Raw genomic sequence first — 15110 nt, forward strand, 5'->3', positions numbered from 1 at the left:
AAACTGGCCTGGAGAAAAATTGCTTCCTGACCCCAAAGTGGTGATCAGCATTTCCCTTGGCGTGTAAGAAAGGGCCACGAGAACTAAGCACTGAGGCAACCCTTCCTGCCCTCCCTCTCATGATCTGCCTAAGTTCACATAGCAGCATTGCTGCCAGATGGCCATCTAGCCTCTGTTTGAAAACCTCCAAAGAAGGAAAGCCCACCACCTCCCGTTCCACTGAGGAGCCGCTCTGTCAGGAAGTTCTTCCTAATGTTTAGCTGAAAAGTCTTCTGATTTAATTTCAACCCATTGGTTCTGGTCCGACCTGCTTGCGGGTCTTGTCTTTTGAAGGGCTCCTGTTCCCGTCAGCAGAACTTACATGTGCATGCCTCTATACATAAAGTTGCACATTTTTCAGCTGAATATAGTGTTGCCAACCTCCAGGTGGAGCCTGAAGATCTCCCAAGATTAGAACCGATCTCCAGAAAACAGCAATCAGTTCCCCTGGAAAAAATGGCTGCTGAAGTCTCTTCTCTCCCCAAACCATGCCATCCTCAGGTCCCACCCCCCAAATCTCCAGGTATTTCCCAGTCCAGAGTTGGCAACCATAGCTGAATGTATAGAAGTTAGCAGAACAGAGAGCTGGCAACCCCCCCCCCATCCTTAAATATATGAGGACTAAATTTAAATTGGGAAAAACTGTAATCAGTTTTCTTTTAAGGAATTATATTTCCACAGTTCTCCGTAATGCAGGTGGTCAAAGATATATACGTGTGGAGAATTAGATGTCTAAAAGCTATAACTGTTTTTGAACCCAAACACTGGACAAGGGAGACTTATGCTAAGATTCTTAATATTAACTTCCCTAAAAAAGTGACGAAAGTTCTATTAAGTTCTGTTGGGAAATGTTGATGGTATTACCTGTTGATGGTTGGCTGTTTTGTCTAATTTCAGAAAGGAGAAACAGTGAAAAAGATGCGTGAGGAGGTGAGCATTGATGATTCTACAACGCGTCATGGAGACGGTCTTTCCGAATGGTTCAAAAGCAGGATTTCCCTCTGTGCACCCTCCTTGTATTACTAACCCCAGCAGTTCAGCCGTAGTGTAATAAACAGTTCCTCCATAATAGATGAGGTGGGGTGGGGTGGAATATCCACACCGCTGCTGGCAAGACTTAGGTTTTGCTTTAATTTTGGAACGTGTCATTTTTGTTTCAGACATAAAAACATTTTGCCCCAAACGTGGCACAATGACATCACCCGGAAGTGATGTCATCACACCACTGACATCGCACGGTGACGCTCTACTTTTGGGGCAAAACTCTATGGTAAAATTGGGCTCAAACCATAGAGTTTTGCCCAAAAACTAGACCACCGCCGCACGACATTGGCAGCGTGACATCAGCAGCTCCCAGAGAAGCCCTTCATCCCCACCTCCACCACGCTGGCAGAAAGATAGGACCTGGCAACCCTATGCCCTCCGAAGCTGCCATTTCCTCCAGGGGACCTGATCTCTGCACTCTGGAGATGAGTTGAAATTCCAGGAGATCTCCAGGCCCCACCTGGAGGGTGGCAGCCCTATCTGCGGCCCTCTTTTCAAACCAAGTACTGTCTGTGCTCCAGCCTTGCCACATGCCATACAGTGATGTGATTGGACCGCCAGCAGAGGATAGCATTTAGAGGGTCAGACTAGGATCTGGGAGACCCAGGTGCGAATCCTCACTCTGCCCGTGGAAGCTGGCTGGGTGACCCTGGGCCCGGCACCCCCCTCAGCCTAACTGTAGTGGGAATTCTGAGAGATAGACCACCAGAAAGTCAGCAAGGAGAGTCAACAGTTGTTTATTTTGGCACAAAGGTACAGCCAAAGCACCAAGAGGCATTTTCGAACAAAGTTGTACACCGAATGAAGTTGGAATCAAGCTTATATAGATGCAGAGTACAAAGGAAAAAATTATTTTCCTTGTTATTCTCTTAGAAGAGAAGATTATCAGAAATTATCAGAAAACAGCATTCTCTACTTTTTCAAAAACACAACATCCTTGGCTGATCACACATGTATCTTGTGGGAAAGCCGAACGTTTCCTGTTATCAGCAGGTGTTATGTCTGATTACAGAAATAAAAGCAAGGTTAACCTCTTCCTTAGTAACGGGCCCTAGCAACGCCTAATATGGTCATGCAATCTTGTCTTCCTACTTGCTAAAGCAAATGCGTTTTGCATGCATTTATTAATGGCCTTATAATGCTGCAAAATTCCTGTTAGATGCTTCATAACCTCCCTTACAGGGTTGTTATGAGGATGAGATGGAGGAGAGGAGAATGACGTAAGCCACTTTGGATCCCTACTGGGGAGAAAGATGGGATATAAATGAAGTACATAATCAAATGGAGGATAAAAAGAATCCTGTTTCCTAGGGACAAAAGTCCCGTGCAGGTCACTCTGGGGGTTCTCAGCTCCCTGGCCACAGTGCAGCCTTTTCCACAAATTGTTCACAGGTGATCTCTCTCTCTCTCTCTGAACAATCTATACCAGAGGTGTCAAACATAAGGCCCGGGGCTGGAAGCAGCCCGTCCAGGGCTCTTATATGGCCTGCAAGCAACTAGTGCAAGGGAGGGAACAGGAGACTGCTTAGGAGAGCAGGCAGAGCCACTCCAGTTGTAGCTTCAGCATGGCGGAACAATAAGGTTGCCAGGTCGCTTACCGGTTGCAGCAGGGGGGAGTAGGTCCTGGTTTGGGACATTCGTGCTCACAGTGACGTCACCCAGAACTGACGTCATCATGCTAGGCATATCATCGGTGGACGCTCTAGCATTCGGCTTGAAAACTCTATGATACCGCAGAGTTTTCAGGCCGAATGCTAGAACGTCCCCCTAGCGACTTGCCCAGAGTGATGACATCTGGTTGACGTCATTGCACTGGGCATGTTGGCCCGATCTGGGCACTTTGGGGGTGGTGTTCCCCCCACCGGTCGGATCCAGGCCGGCAGGTCAGGGGCCCTTTGAGTGGGCAAACCCCTGCCGACTGGGGGACCTGGCAGCCCTACAGAACAACCTCATCTGCAGCAGTCAAGCAGCGTGGGAGTGTCTGTCCAGTGCTACACCACTTACTCTCCAGTCTGCCCATATGGGTTTTCCTTTGCACCCCCCTCTCAGCTCATGAGGCCTTGCAGTGAGGATACATCGACTCGGAGCTCACCAGCTGCTGTCCTTTATACAGTTTCTGTCTCCAGTACCTGGCATTACATTTTATGGCACACATGGGCCAGCCCAACAAAGTGACATTTATGTCAGATCCAGCCCTTGTAACAAATGAGTTTGACACCTCTGATCTATACCTTGCTGTTTTGCGGGATAACAACCACACATGCCCAGTCAACGCTCTGTGCAGAAGAGCCAACCCGCCTGTCGATTGGGGTGAAAATATTGCCCTTTTAGAGCTCAGAAACATTCTATAGCCGCACAGCAGAAAGGCGACCTTGAGTGCAGGTGTGTGGATCCAGTGCAATTATTTTCGTTATACAAAGATCAGACTAGATCAGGTTTACGCAACCATGAAGCACGAGCCTTGCTTGAAGTGGGTGCAGCGGCTGAGAAAAATTATAGGTTATCTAGGCCTGAATCCTGCGGATGTGTTTTGCTAACAGCAACATTGCAAGGTGCCTTTCCTTGACGCAAGGGCCTCTTATGCCAGGCCGTTCTTTTTTCTGCAGAATAAATAACGTCTGAATCGATATGGCAGGGATCTTCAGCCTTTTTGAGCCTGCGGGCACCTTTGGGATTTTGACACAGTGTGGTGGGTGCCACTTAGGGTGGCCAGATGCCCCCTGGCCGCCAGCAGGGGAGGGGGGGTGCAGCTACAACATGGCTGCCACAAAATGGCTGCCGCTGGAGATGGAGCCAGCCACAAAATGGCTGCCTCAGCTTACCTTCAGATACATAGTGAAGATTCTTGTGCTGTGGTGGCAGTTCCTGTAAAAGTCTCCTTTTTAAAAAAATTAATAAATCTGAATATCAAACCAGATCTCCAATGGCCAATCGGAAGCCTTGCTGGGTAAAAGCCCCACCTGGGCCCACCCGCTTTCTAAAAGCACTTGGCAGACACCAAGAAAGGTGTTGGCGGATGCCTGAGATATGGCATAATTAAACCTAAAAGCCTAATTAAAAAAAATTAAATCTGTGATATTTCAAAATAATTAATTTAAAATGTGGTATTAGGGTTGTCAGGTGGACTCACCTGGCTGGTGGGGGGCTCCTGGCCCACTTCCAGGCCACTGGAAGTGGTTTCGGTCCACTTTGGCTGAATTTTCCGTCCACTTTCAGACTGCTTCAGCTGAATTTACCATAGAGTTCCCCCAAATACCAGAGCATTGCCCCCAACGTCCCCAATGCACCTACGTCACTTCCGGGTAACATCAGCATGTCAGAATGGGCACTTCCAGTTTTACTGGAAATAGGGTTGCCAAATAATTCTTCGCCGGGAGCGGGGGGCACCCGGCCGGCGTCAGGTGAATGCATGCGCACTTCGCGCGCGCGCCACGTGCACATCACCCGGAAGTGACGTAGGCACGCTGGGCACGCTGGGGGCGAGGCCACGGCCATACAAGGGAAAACCATAGAGTTTTCCCTTGTATGGCCGTGGCCCCGCCCCCAGCATGCCCGGCATGCCCACGTCACTTCCTAGTGCCACCACGGCGGAAATTGGGCCTCCAAAGCAGGGGTCTCCCCTCCCCCCAGCCCGATTTGGCAGCCCTAACTGGAAATGGCCCAAAATAAATGTCATTTGGGGGTGGGATTTCCCTCCACTGGCCAGCTAGCTGGCGGCAGGGAAGCGCCCCCTAAAAGTAGGGGTTCCTCACCCCCGGTGGGGATCTGGCAACCCTATGTGGCATATAAAACCTGAACCTTATCAATGTGGCTTCTGTAGATCTGACAAGATGTGGGTTTTCCATTGCAGAGTGGCGCACGAATCAATATCTCAGAGGGGAATTGTCCAGAGAGGATTGTGACCATTACTGGCCCCACAGATGCCATCTTCAAGGCTTTTGCCATGATCGCGTACAAATTTGAAGAGGTAAGAAGATCAGTCATTCCACGGGAAGTTGACTGCTTAGCTGGTGGACAAAGGCTGAGCCCAGTGGCACCAGCCAGACCACAGTACTCAAACTTTGTTCCGATGCTTCAGACCAACACGTTTCCCCACCTAAATCTGCTTCTCTGTTTTTGGTGAAAGGGTGCACAGATCTCCCTCCACAAAACTAGTTTCTAACCATGTCGGAACCATAAAAGTGTTCCGAAAATTACAAGGAGAAGAGATGGGACACAGAGAGAGAAAGCTGGCTTTAGTGGTTGTGTTCCAATCAGATTTGCAGATAGTCCCTTGGTGAAATCTCCCCAGAGTGGTCCTTTTCATACAACCAGTGTGAGGCACTGGCTGTAGCGTTAGACAAGGATCTGGGAGACCCTGGGGATTTGAACCTGGTTTTTCAGGTAACTGTCAGCCAGTCACACACTGTCCACCTAACCTCCCTCACAGGGCTGTTGTGAGGATAAAATGGAAGGAGGGCACTGCTCTGAGCCTGAAGGATAAAAATGGGCCAGCTAGCTAGAGGAAAGGACTGATTACAGGAACGGAAGGGGAACACCTGACCATTTAGGCCCGTGGTGGCGAACCTATGGCACGAGTGCCAGAGGTGGCACTCAGAGCCCTCTCTATGGGCACATATGCCATCGCCCCAGCCAGGCCCAGACCATTATTAAAGAGTTGAATTCTCTGCCAAATAATTTTAAGTAAATGAAAGCCTTTGGGATCGCTTTCCTTACTTTGTTTGGATCATCTTAAGTTAATGTATGAGTTGTTTTTTCTAAAGTAAAACCTCAGTATTCAGGTTAAATTGCCATGTTGGCACTTTGCGATGAATAAGTGGGTTTTGGGTCGCAGTTTGGGCACTCGGACTCTAAAAGGTTCGCCATCACTGATTTAGGCGCTTCCCTCCTTGCCGTAAAAGTGTCGCTGTCAAGATGAGGCCTCTTGCTCGTTCCTGCTTTCTGCTTCTGGGCATCAGACAAGGGCTAATTGGCAGAGGTCATTTCGGGGGGGAACGCGGGGGATTGCAGTTCCCCCGGGTGAGGTACGGGGGGCGGGGCACATGACAAAGCCCCGCCCCCTGCTTCCGGCCGCCCCGCTTCCGGCCCTCATTCAGCCAGGAGGAGGCAGGAGAAGAGGGAGGGTAAGTTGCTTCCTCCCTGCCTCTCCCCACCCCTGCCTGCCTGGGGCCAGGGAGGGCCTTCGCGGGGCTTCCTTGCACTCCCGAGGGGCCTTGCAGGTCCACCGCCGGGCCCCTCATGGGGCTCGACAGTGGAGCTGCAAGGCCGGCGGCAGCGGCCAGGACCGTTGGGGGCGGGGTGTGTGGCCTTATGACACACTTCCGGTGATGTCAGGGTGTGTGGCATATGCTAATGAGTTATGCTAATGAGTTCCCCTAGCTCTTTTTCTACAAAACGACCCCTGCTAATTGGCACATCCTGAGGCTGGCTATACAAAGTTGTCAAGGCGCAGGAAGGCTCACTGAACGCCTTGTTGCATTTTGCAACGTGTACAGCCATCAAAGTCTTCCTTTTAAGTCAGTCAAATCCACCATAGAGCACTGGCTGTACACTTTGCTGATCCTCAGGTCTGGAAATGCAAGTTATTACCCTGGATGCTTTTGAGAGATCTGTTTGTTGTGGGCCTGGCTCATCTGCCCATCTTTTCATCTGAAAAATTGTGCTTGCTGAATTTTTGTCTGTATTTGGATGATATTTTGAATATATGGATTTTGTTCTGTTGCCTCTTTGAGAAAGCTGGGAAGGAACAGAATCAGAGGCCGACAGTCTCCGTCAGGGGTTGTACAGGAATGTCCATATACTATCCGCAAAAACTGGATTTGGAAGAACAGCGGATACAAGGCGGTTTACCATAGCACAAGCATTTTAATCAGTTGAAAGACATTTATAAGCACTTACAAGCACCACTTTCATTATCATATGAGTATTTGAGAATGGGCTATTGATATTATTGTGATCTGAGAATGGATTATTGATACTATTTTGGAGATATAGGCATGATATTTATGATAAATAAGAAAATTATGAATATTGAAGTTTGTCATAGTTATAACTTCACGGTTTTGGATTTTTGATTGCATCTTTTCAAAAAGGCGGGAGGAAGACAATTCTGTTCACGTGTTGACTGGCGATCTCCTGATGCCGTAAAAATGACTGCTACATTTTACTAAAGGGAGCCTTTCTTTCTCTCTTTCCAAAGGATATAATCAACTCCATGAGCAACAGTACAGCTACCAGTAAGCCACCAGTAACACTGAGGTTGGTCGTGCCAGCAAGCCAGTGTGGATCCCTGATTGGCAAAGGAGGCTCCAAAATTAAGGAAATCAGGGAGGTAATGGCTACAGCTTTCTTCTGGACAGGTTTTCTTTAAGGTCAGGTGTAAAGGCTGGTTCTGCAGATTCTCTTGCTGGTAGAGACTTATATAGGGCCCGGCCACATGTGCTGCAAAACGCGGGGGGGAGGCGTGGCTATCTGCACCGTCGCATTCTGATCCACCATTATGCAATCAGATGCGACGGCGGCGCACCAGGGTTTTGTCCTTTGGCGTGCGCTGCAAAGAGGACGGCCGGAGGGAATAGGCATGCGCCAGCGCAGTCACACCAAACGAGTCCATCTGCAGCCCATGGCAAACCATTTGCTAGTAGATCTTTGCAGGTACTTTTTAACTGCGCATCTTCGGCAGCACGCCACGGGTTGGCCATGGGTGTGCTATGCTTGCCAGATGTTGTGGTGTGATCGCGCCCCAAAAATCCGCCCAGCATTCGTGCCTTTTGCACGGCAAATTTTTCGTGTGACTGGAGCCATAGCTGCTTATATAGCTACTTATATGGTAGAGACTTAGGTCCTTTCTGCCCTGACAGCTTGCTCCGGAGAATCCGAGGAGTCAGGCCTTAAGGGTTGACTTCACAGTTGCACACATTCCCTCTGCACTGGTTTTTCCCCTCTGGTTTATTTATTTGTGTACGCTGTATGCATTCTGCATCTACAAGCAAAACCCGCATTTTTTAAAGCTAACTGGCTGCTTTGTCTGAGATTAAGAGAAAGGCAAACATCTTTCTAAACTTTTAACTGCAGACCCAACCCCTCCCTCCCTCCGTGGTTCTGCAAAAAGAAAGGGGAAGGGAGCGGGAAATCCAGGCCCACACATGCAAGATTGACACATTTGGGAGCAGGAAACCCCCTAGTCCTTTATACTTACTGATTCCTTCTTATGCTCTCTCTGGCTTTTTTAAAGTTTGCCTAAATGGGAGGAGACGTCCTCTTTTGTCTTTGGAGAAGGAGGGAAAGAAAACGGAACAGGAAGGGAGCGTCAACCTAAAGAGAGAGAGGCGGGAACGGGGGAGGGGCAGTGGGCAGTGCTTAAATACCCACAGAAACAATTTTACTTTAGCATTAGCAATTCAAAAGCAGATGGGAACAAAGAATCGCAGCAAAAGGAGTTCTTGTAGCTGCAGGGCAACAGTGTGCTGGAAGCGGTTTGAATGCAGATTCCCGCCAAACAAATGCAGAAACAAGAAAAAGCCACGAACAAACCGGAAGTGGAAGCGGAAGTGAAATGCAGAACGGAAGAATAGGATTCGCTCAGAATGCAGGTGCAGAAAGGGCCTTACATAGATTCATATAGTAAGCAGGGGAGAGCCTTAGGGTGCATTCAGATGGCTCTTTAGATCCGTGCGAGGCACGGGTGCCTCATGGATTTAAATGTAATGTCTAGACATCAACATCTGGGAAACGTCTGTCTCCCGTGAGCATCCCGTTTTTGCCGTGCTTAGGAGCCGTACTAAAAAGATACTACTTTAAATCTAGAGTTTTCGGTTCCGACGGGCCACTTCCAGACTTTCCCCCGTCCGATCATTCCAGCATGCAATTAAAAATGGCGCCCGTTTGAGATGGTCTGACGTCATATTTAGAAAATCTTGATCCTGCGCAGGTGCGATTAACCAAGGACGCAATATCATGCCTATGCGCATGCGCAAACTTTTGTGTGTTTTTTTAAAGCCACCGTGCGTGCACCTCATTCAGTGGACGATCCCACGCGCGCCTCATTCAGTGGACGCCATTTAGACAATCCACAGCGGAAGCAGCGCGCGGTAAGGCGATTCCCCCGGGGGATGTCTGGTCGTGCGAGGATGGATTAAAAAGATCGGGATCAAATTTGAGCCAGCATAATGGTGGGATTAGCTGTCCGTCTGAACGCACCCTGAAGCTGTCATTCAGAAGGAAAAAAACAACTGTCTGGACACAAGCCTGTGACTTTAATTCATAAAGCAGCTGGAATAGACCTGAACTGAACTGGGGGGAAATATGGATTGTTCTGTTGGTTTAGCAGGCCCTGACCTGACCCAGATTAGCCTGATCCCATCAGATCTTGGAAGCTAAGAGGGCTGCCCTTGATTAGTACCTGGATGGGAGACCACCAAGGAAGTCCAGGGTTGCTACACAGAGGCAGGCAAGGGCAAACCACCGCCAAATATCTCTTGCCTTGAAAACCCTACAGGGTCGGCATAAGTCACCTGTGACTTGACAGTGCTTTCCACCAAGAAACGAATTCCTATATATAGAAAAGGATTCTGTTTTGATGGCAAAGAGCAGTAAAGGCATAAAATAAAATAAAGATCTCACACTGCTCAGCTGGGTTCTCAGCAATACTGAAGTGTTTGACTTTTTGGCTGAAATAGCTGATGAAAAATGTGCTGCGCGCGTGTGTGTGTGGAGGAGCAGAGAGACACCGCGAGTACGAGTGCTGATCATTGCCTTCGCAACGTGTCAAACAGTATGTTAAGGCTCCTGGCAAGGAGAAACCAGGTGACTGATGATTTCTGTCTTCCCCGTGCAAATGGCTGGAAAGCGGGGATAATCACTGAGCAGAGAGGGTAGCAGGATCGCCCCCACAAGCACTCCATGGTAGTATACCGTACAGGATAAGGTCTTTAGCATGAGTAGGGTGGCCAAGTCCCCACTGGCCACTGATAGGGAATGTGGGGGGAGGAGGGTTGTCAGCTCCAGGCTGGAGCTGGAGATTTGGGAATGGAACTCCTGGAGATTTGGGAATGGAACCTGGGGAGGACAGGTACAATGCCACAGAGTCTACCCTCCAAAACATCAATTTTCCCCAGGGGAAGTGATCTCTGTAGTCTGGCGATGAGTTATAATTCGGGGGTGGGGGGGATCCTCAGGTCCCACCTGGAGGCTGGTATCCCTAAACACGGGGGTGATGTGTGGTATTGCGCAGTGTAATAGCTGAGCCATTTGTGGAGGGCAAGACTGGCAGATTTCTGCTGGCACAATTCTGTGTTGATTATCCCTCCCTTTCCCATGACCTACAGGAGGTTAGAGCAGGCCCGGAGCTTTTGGGGGCTCTGCCCTCTTTCTTAAAGGCACAGCCCCACAAGAATTTCTCCTGTAAATGCCTTTTCCAATAATTTTAAAACCTTTTTTTTTTAAAAAGGCATGTGTTCCTTTAAGCAGAGTGCTGTAGTTGACTAATTCCTGCACTGAGCAAGGGGGTTGGAGTAGGTGACCTCTAGGATCCCTTCTAACTCTGTGTCAATAAACTGGTCTCCTTTAAGAGAGTTTTTCTGCCTAAGTGTTAGCTTTCTTGACTCTAGAAGTCATCACCCCCACCTGCCGGCTTGTTATCAGAATTGTTGCTTAGGCTGGCAGAAGTGATTAACTTGCAGCATCTGAGAACTGATTGATAGTAGCTGACAGTTTGCAATTTAGAGATCTATCCTGGTAACAGCTTTCTATTGGCTTTTCTTTCTGCACTCAGAACTTCAGATCCACCGGGGGGGGGGGATTGCCCCACAAGCCATAAAATCCTGGCTATGGGCCTGGGTTAGAGTGTTTGGGGTCTTCACTCAGGGCTTCTCTTCTCTTTATTCTCCCCCCCCCTCCAGTCTACAGGTGCCCAGGTTCAAGTGGCGGGGGACATGCTGCCCAACTCCACAGAGAGGGCGGTGACCATCTCGGGAACCCCCGACGCAATTATCCAGTGTGTTAAACAGATCTGTGTGGTGATGCTGGAGGTACAGTCTGTAACAATGGGGGTAAAGTATACAGAAACAAACAATACCAACTCCAAGCTTGGGCAAGCTGCATTTCTTGCCGTTCGTAATCGGGTCATTATTTGGTAGCGTCAGAGACTCTTGCCTTCTAAAGCTTTCGACTACTGGTGGTTTAACATGTCCCTAGATGGCGGAAGTGACAGGGTGACATTGAAAAGACGTAAAGTAATATAGTCAGCCTCTGATAAAGACACAGGAGACAGAACAGCCAGAGGAGAGAATGTTTTCTCATGGTACCCAAAGGGCAGTGCAGAAAACGAAGCATATCGAGGGGAGGGAGGATGAAGAGAAGATGTGGGGAATGTGAAATACTTAGTGCCTTTCGTGCTAAACCCAAGGCAACAGATAGGCACCATTAGAGGTGAGGAGTTATTGAACAACCTTGGCATTCAATAGTCTTCTGGGTTTGTACCAAAATTGTAACACAGTCTTCATCCCTAGCAGATACTTCAGACACTAGAATTGTCCTTAGTTCCCGTCTGTCTCATGGGCTTTCAGAGAACAGATCATGAAAATTTCACTGCATCGCTGAGTATAGCCTTATTAAACCCTAGAACCCGTTTTCAAAAGGTACTGGCTGATTTTGTCACATCGTTGCCATTTGGTTTGGTGAGCGAAATTAGGAAAGAGCGGACATAGATCATTCTGGTTGACTTAGAGCTTGCAAGGAGATTGCAACGGAAGCAGTAAATGGGATCCACTCTTGCACAGGTGAAAGTGTGGTAGCAGGAAGAGAGAAGTCGCCCCAAGAAACTGAGTGGAAATCCCATTGAGTCGACTGGCTGCCTCACTAGTAAAAATGAATTCATGCTAGTCTTGCTATACATCAATAAACCTTTGAATCACAAAGGTCTTCAGAACTGCATGGTAGGACTCAAACTGTCGTAAAGACAACCGAAATTATAATACAGACAGTGCCATTCCCCCCCCAGTGGATTATTGAGCAACTCTCTTGCCTCAGACTAGGGCTTTGTGGATTCAAATCTAGCATGAAATCCATGTGCAGCATGTCCAATGTGCCGTTTCCGCATTTGGTTGCGCTCTAATTCTCTTTCTGCTCCTGTTTCAGGGACGTTGGTCTAATGTTCTCTCTTTCCCTCCCCCCAGAATGGACGGGACGTTGAGTGGCAGCCGCTCCTGCTATTGGCTACGCTGCACGGAAGCCCTTGCTCACGGCCGACAGTCCAATTCGGATGATATTCTCCTCTTCCTCCAGTTTGGTGTAGTGGTTAAGTGTGTGGACTCTAATTTGGGAGAACCGGATTTGATTCCCCACTCCTCCACCTGCACCTGCTGGATGACCTTGGGCAAGCCACAGTTCTGTCAGAGCTGTTCTCTCAAGGACAGTTCTCAAAAGAGCTCTCTCAGCCCCGCCTACCTCAGAGGGTGTCTGTTGTGGGGAGGGGAAGGGAAAGGCATTTGTAAGCCGCTCTGAGACTCCGAGTGAAGGGCGAGGTATAAATCCAATCTCTTCTTCTTCTTCTTCTTCTCTGTGCAGCAGAGGGAACACCATTGCATCTTCCAGACCTGCCCACTAGGCATGCTCATCTCACTAGACGACTACACAGACGTAACTTTTTTTCACAGATTTATGTACATTGATCAGTCATTTATTTGTACCGGAAACGTTTTTCATGCTGCCTTTCCACCTGATCGGGGTCCCGAAAGGAGGCCAACATTTAAAAAGAAATAACAAAATAACAAAAATTATTACAAAAAAACAAAATTACAAATACAGTTAAAGTTATAAAATAATTTGATTAAAAACACATGAAATGACACTAGAATGAGGGCCGGGAACTGTTATTGGGGGTATGTTAAGATGAAACAGTCTTCCCAAAAAAGGTGACGCGCACTCTTGCTCCCTCGCTAGGCATAGAAGAGGGGTTATGTGAGAGTATAACCCAAACCAGGGCACACCTTAATGTGTTGCAGAAAAGGATTAAGCAGCAGCCATGGAAGAATGGCCAAATATGTAATGAACAGACTGGCATCAAAGACCCTAGATATATTCAATCATCATGTCAGTATATAATTAATCACAAAGTGAAACTGTAAGTGACATTATTGTAACAGTAAATACAATTAATAAACATTCATGGAACAAACTAATTTTTAGAACGCCCGACGTAATGTGCATATTGAAGATGAATTACTGATAAACACTACTTGAAGATGTCTGCACGACACGCAGAAATCGCGGCTAGGAAAACAATAGGACTGTTTGAAACCCTTATTGAAGGTTTGTTCAGATGAAGAGACGAGACGGAACTCAATCCGGAGGTTCTCGTCAGCAGCAATCACTTTATAACGATCAAAATAACTTCATGTATTCTTATAATCACAATTGTTTCATGAATGTTTATTAATTGTACTTAATGTTACAATAATGTCACTTACAGTTTCACTTTGTGATTAATTATATCCTGACATGATGATTGAATATATCTAGCGTCTTTGATGCCAGTCTATTCATTACATATTTAGCCAGCTTTGGACTGGATTCTCCACTTTAGTCTGGATGGAAGAATGGCTGGCAACACTGAAACGTGCTGTGCATCTTGTCCTGCAACACATGTGTGTGTTTTCGAGAAATATTTCTCATTTATTTCAGTGTTTTTAAAAAAAAACCCACGTTAAGAAGCAAAAGAAGGACGGATTTGAGATGAAAACGGCAACACTGAAACGTGTTGTGCATCTTGTCCTGCAACACATATGTGTGTTTTCGAGAAACATTTCTCATTTATTTCAGTGTTGTTTTTTTTTTAAAAAAAACCACTTTAAGGAGCAAAAGAAGGACGGATTTGAGATGAAAAATAAATCAGACCCCACCCCCCACGTTTCTCTAAACCTTTACGTTGGGAATGGTACCAAATAAGCACTTCAGATCAATGACCGAATCTGTGTATGTCCTCCCAAAGAAATGCCCGGTGAGTGGGAGTTTGAAATGTCTGCCTTGGCCTATGTTAATAATGTGTAGGCAACTATTTCCTTTCAACAGCACTATTTGCCTAAACAGATCTTGGCTTCCTGGAGGGCGTCTAATTAAACGAAACATTCCTTAAAATTTAGCTGGCCTGACTTGGTACTCAAAAGGACAAGGCAGAAAACCACTCTTACTTGTAAAGTAAACTATGTTTGGTTCCATAGTAAAGAACTTTAGGGTAAAATTCTAAATTTCCTGGGAGTAGACCTAATAACCTAGCAGTTCGAAAGCAAGAAATTGCAAGTAGATAAATAGGTACCACTTCGGTGGGAAGGTAACAGCGTTCCGTGCACCTTGGTGTTTAGTCATGCCGGCCACATGACCACGGAAACGTCTTCGGACAGCGCTGGCTCTTCGGCTTTGAAACGGAGATGAGCACCGCAACCCTGGAGTCGGATTCGACTGGCGTTCGAGCAAGGGAACCTTTACCTTTACCTTTAGACCTAATAACGCAGGACTTACATCTGAGTAGACCCACTTAGGAGTGCTCCTTTAATGTGTGATACACAGCTGGAAGAGTCACCTTTGAACTAAACGATTCTGTACAATAATGGGTACGAGGTTTTGTTTTTTGTAAAAATCTAAGGAAATACCATCAAAACCAGCACCCTTTAACAGATCTATCTTTTTTTCTCCCCAGAATCACAATAAATGCCTTTAACTGAAAGCAAAACATGTCAGCATGTGAGACAGACACGTGCCTTCCCAGCAGGGTTAGGAACGAGCAGCTGTTTGAAATATATTCTTCACCGTTGCCAAGTGGTACCGCTGGGGAGATGCAAGTTGTTCTGCTCAAATCAGAGTTGCCCAGAGAGGGACTTTGAGTCAGTCACACCTCACTGACCAGAGTATTCTCTGCAGCCCTACGCAGGGTCTTAACACATTTATTATCTTGGCCCCAACAAATATGCCAAAGTTAAGAACGACGCTTTAAAAAGAAGTGGTCGAAGTTGAGTATTGAAGAATGAAAATGC

The 15110-nt window shown here is 47.3% G+C and overlaps 1 protein-coding gene across 1 annotated transcript in view; it reads left to right on the forward strand.

The window, feature by feature from the left end:
• The window catches only part of PCBP3 (poly(rC) binding protein 3), a 55717-nt gene that overhangs the window by 3133 nt on the left and 37474 nt on the right, over nt 1–15110 (forward strand). Inside the window, exons 3-6 of the mRNA XM_015423506.1 lie at nt 937–969; nt 4934–5050; nt 7283–7414; nt 10983–11111. Of these exons, the coding sequence (XP_015278992.1) occupies nt 937–969; nt 4934–5050; nt 7283–7414; nt 10983–11111 (411 nt within the window). The remainder of the gene's footprint in view (nt 1–936; nt 970–4933; nt 5051–7282; nt 7415–10982; nt 11112–15110) is intronic.

Source organism: Gekko japonicus, unplaced genomic scaffold, assembly GCF_001447785.1.
Source record: "Gekko japonicus isolate JY-2015 unplaced genomic scaffold, Gekko_japonicus_V1.1 scaffold2774, whole genome shotgun sequence".
In the NCBI taxonomy this organism is placed as follows: Eukaryota; Metazoa; Chordata; class Lepidosauria; order Squamata; family Gekkonidae; genus Gekko; species Gekko japonicus.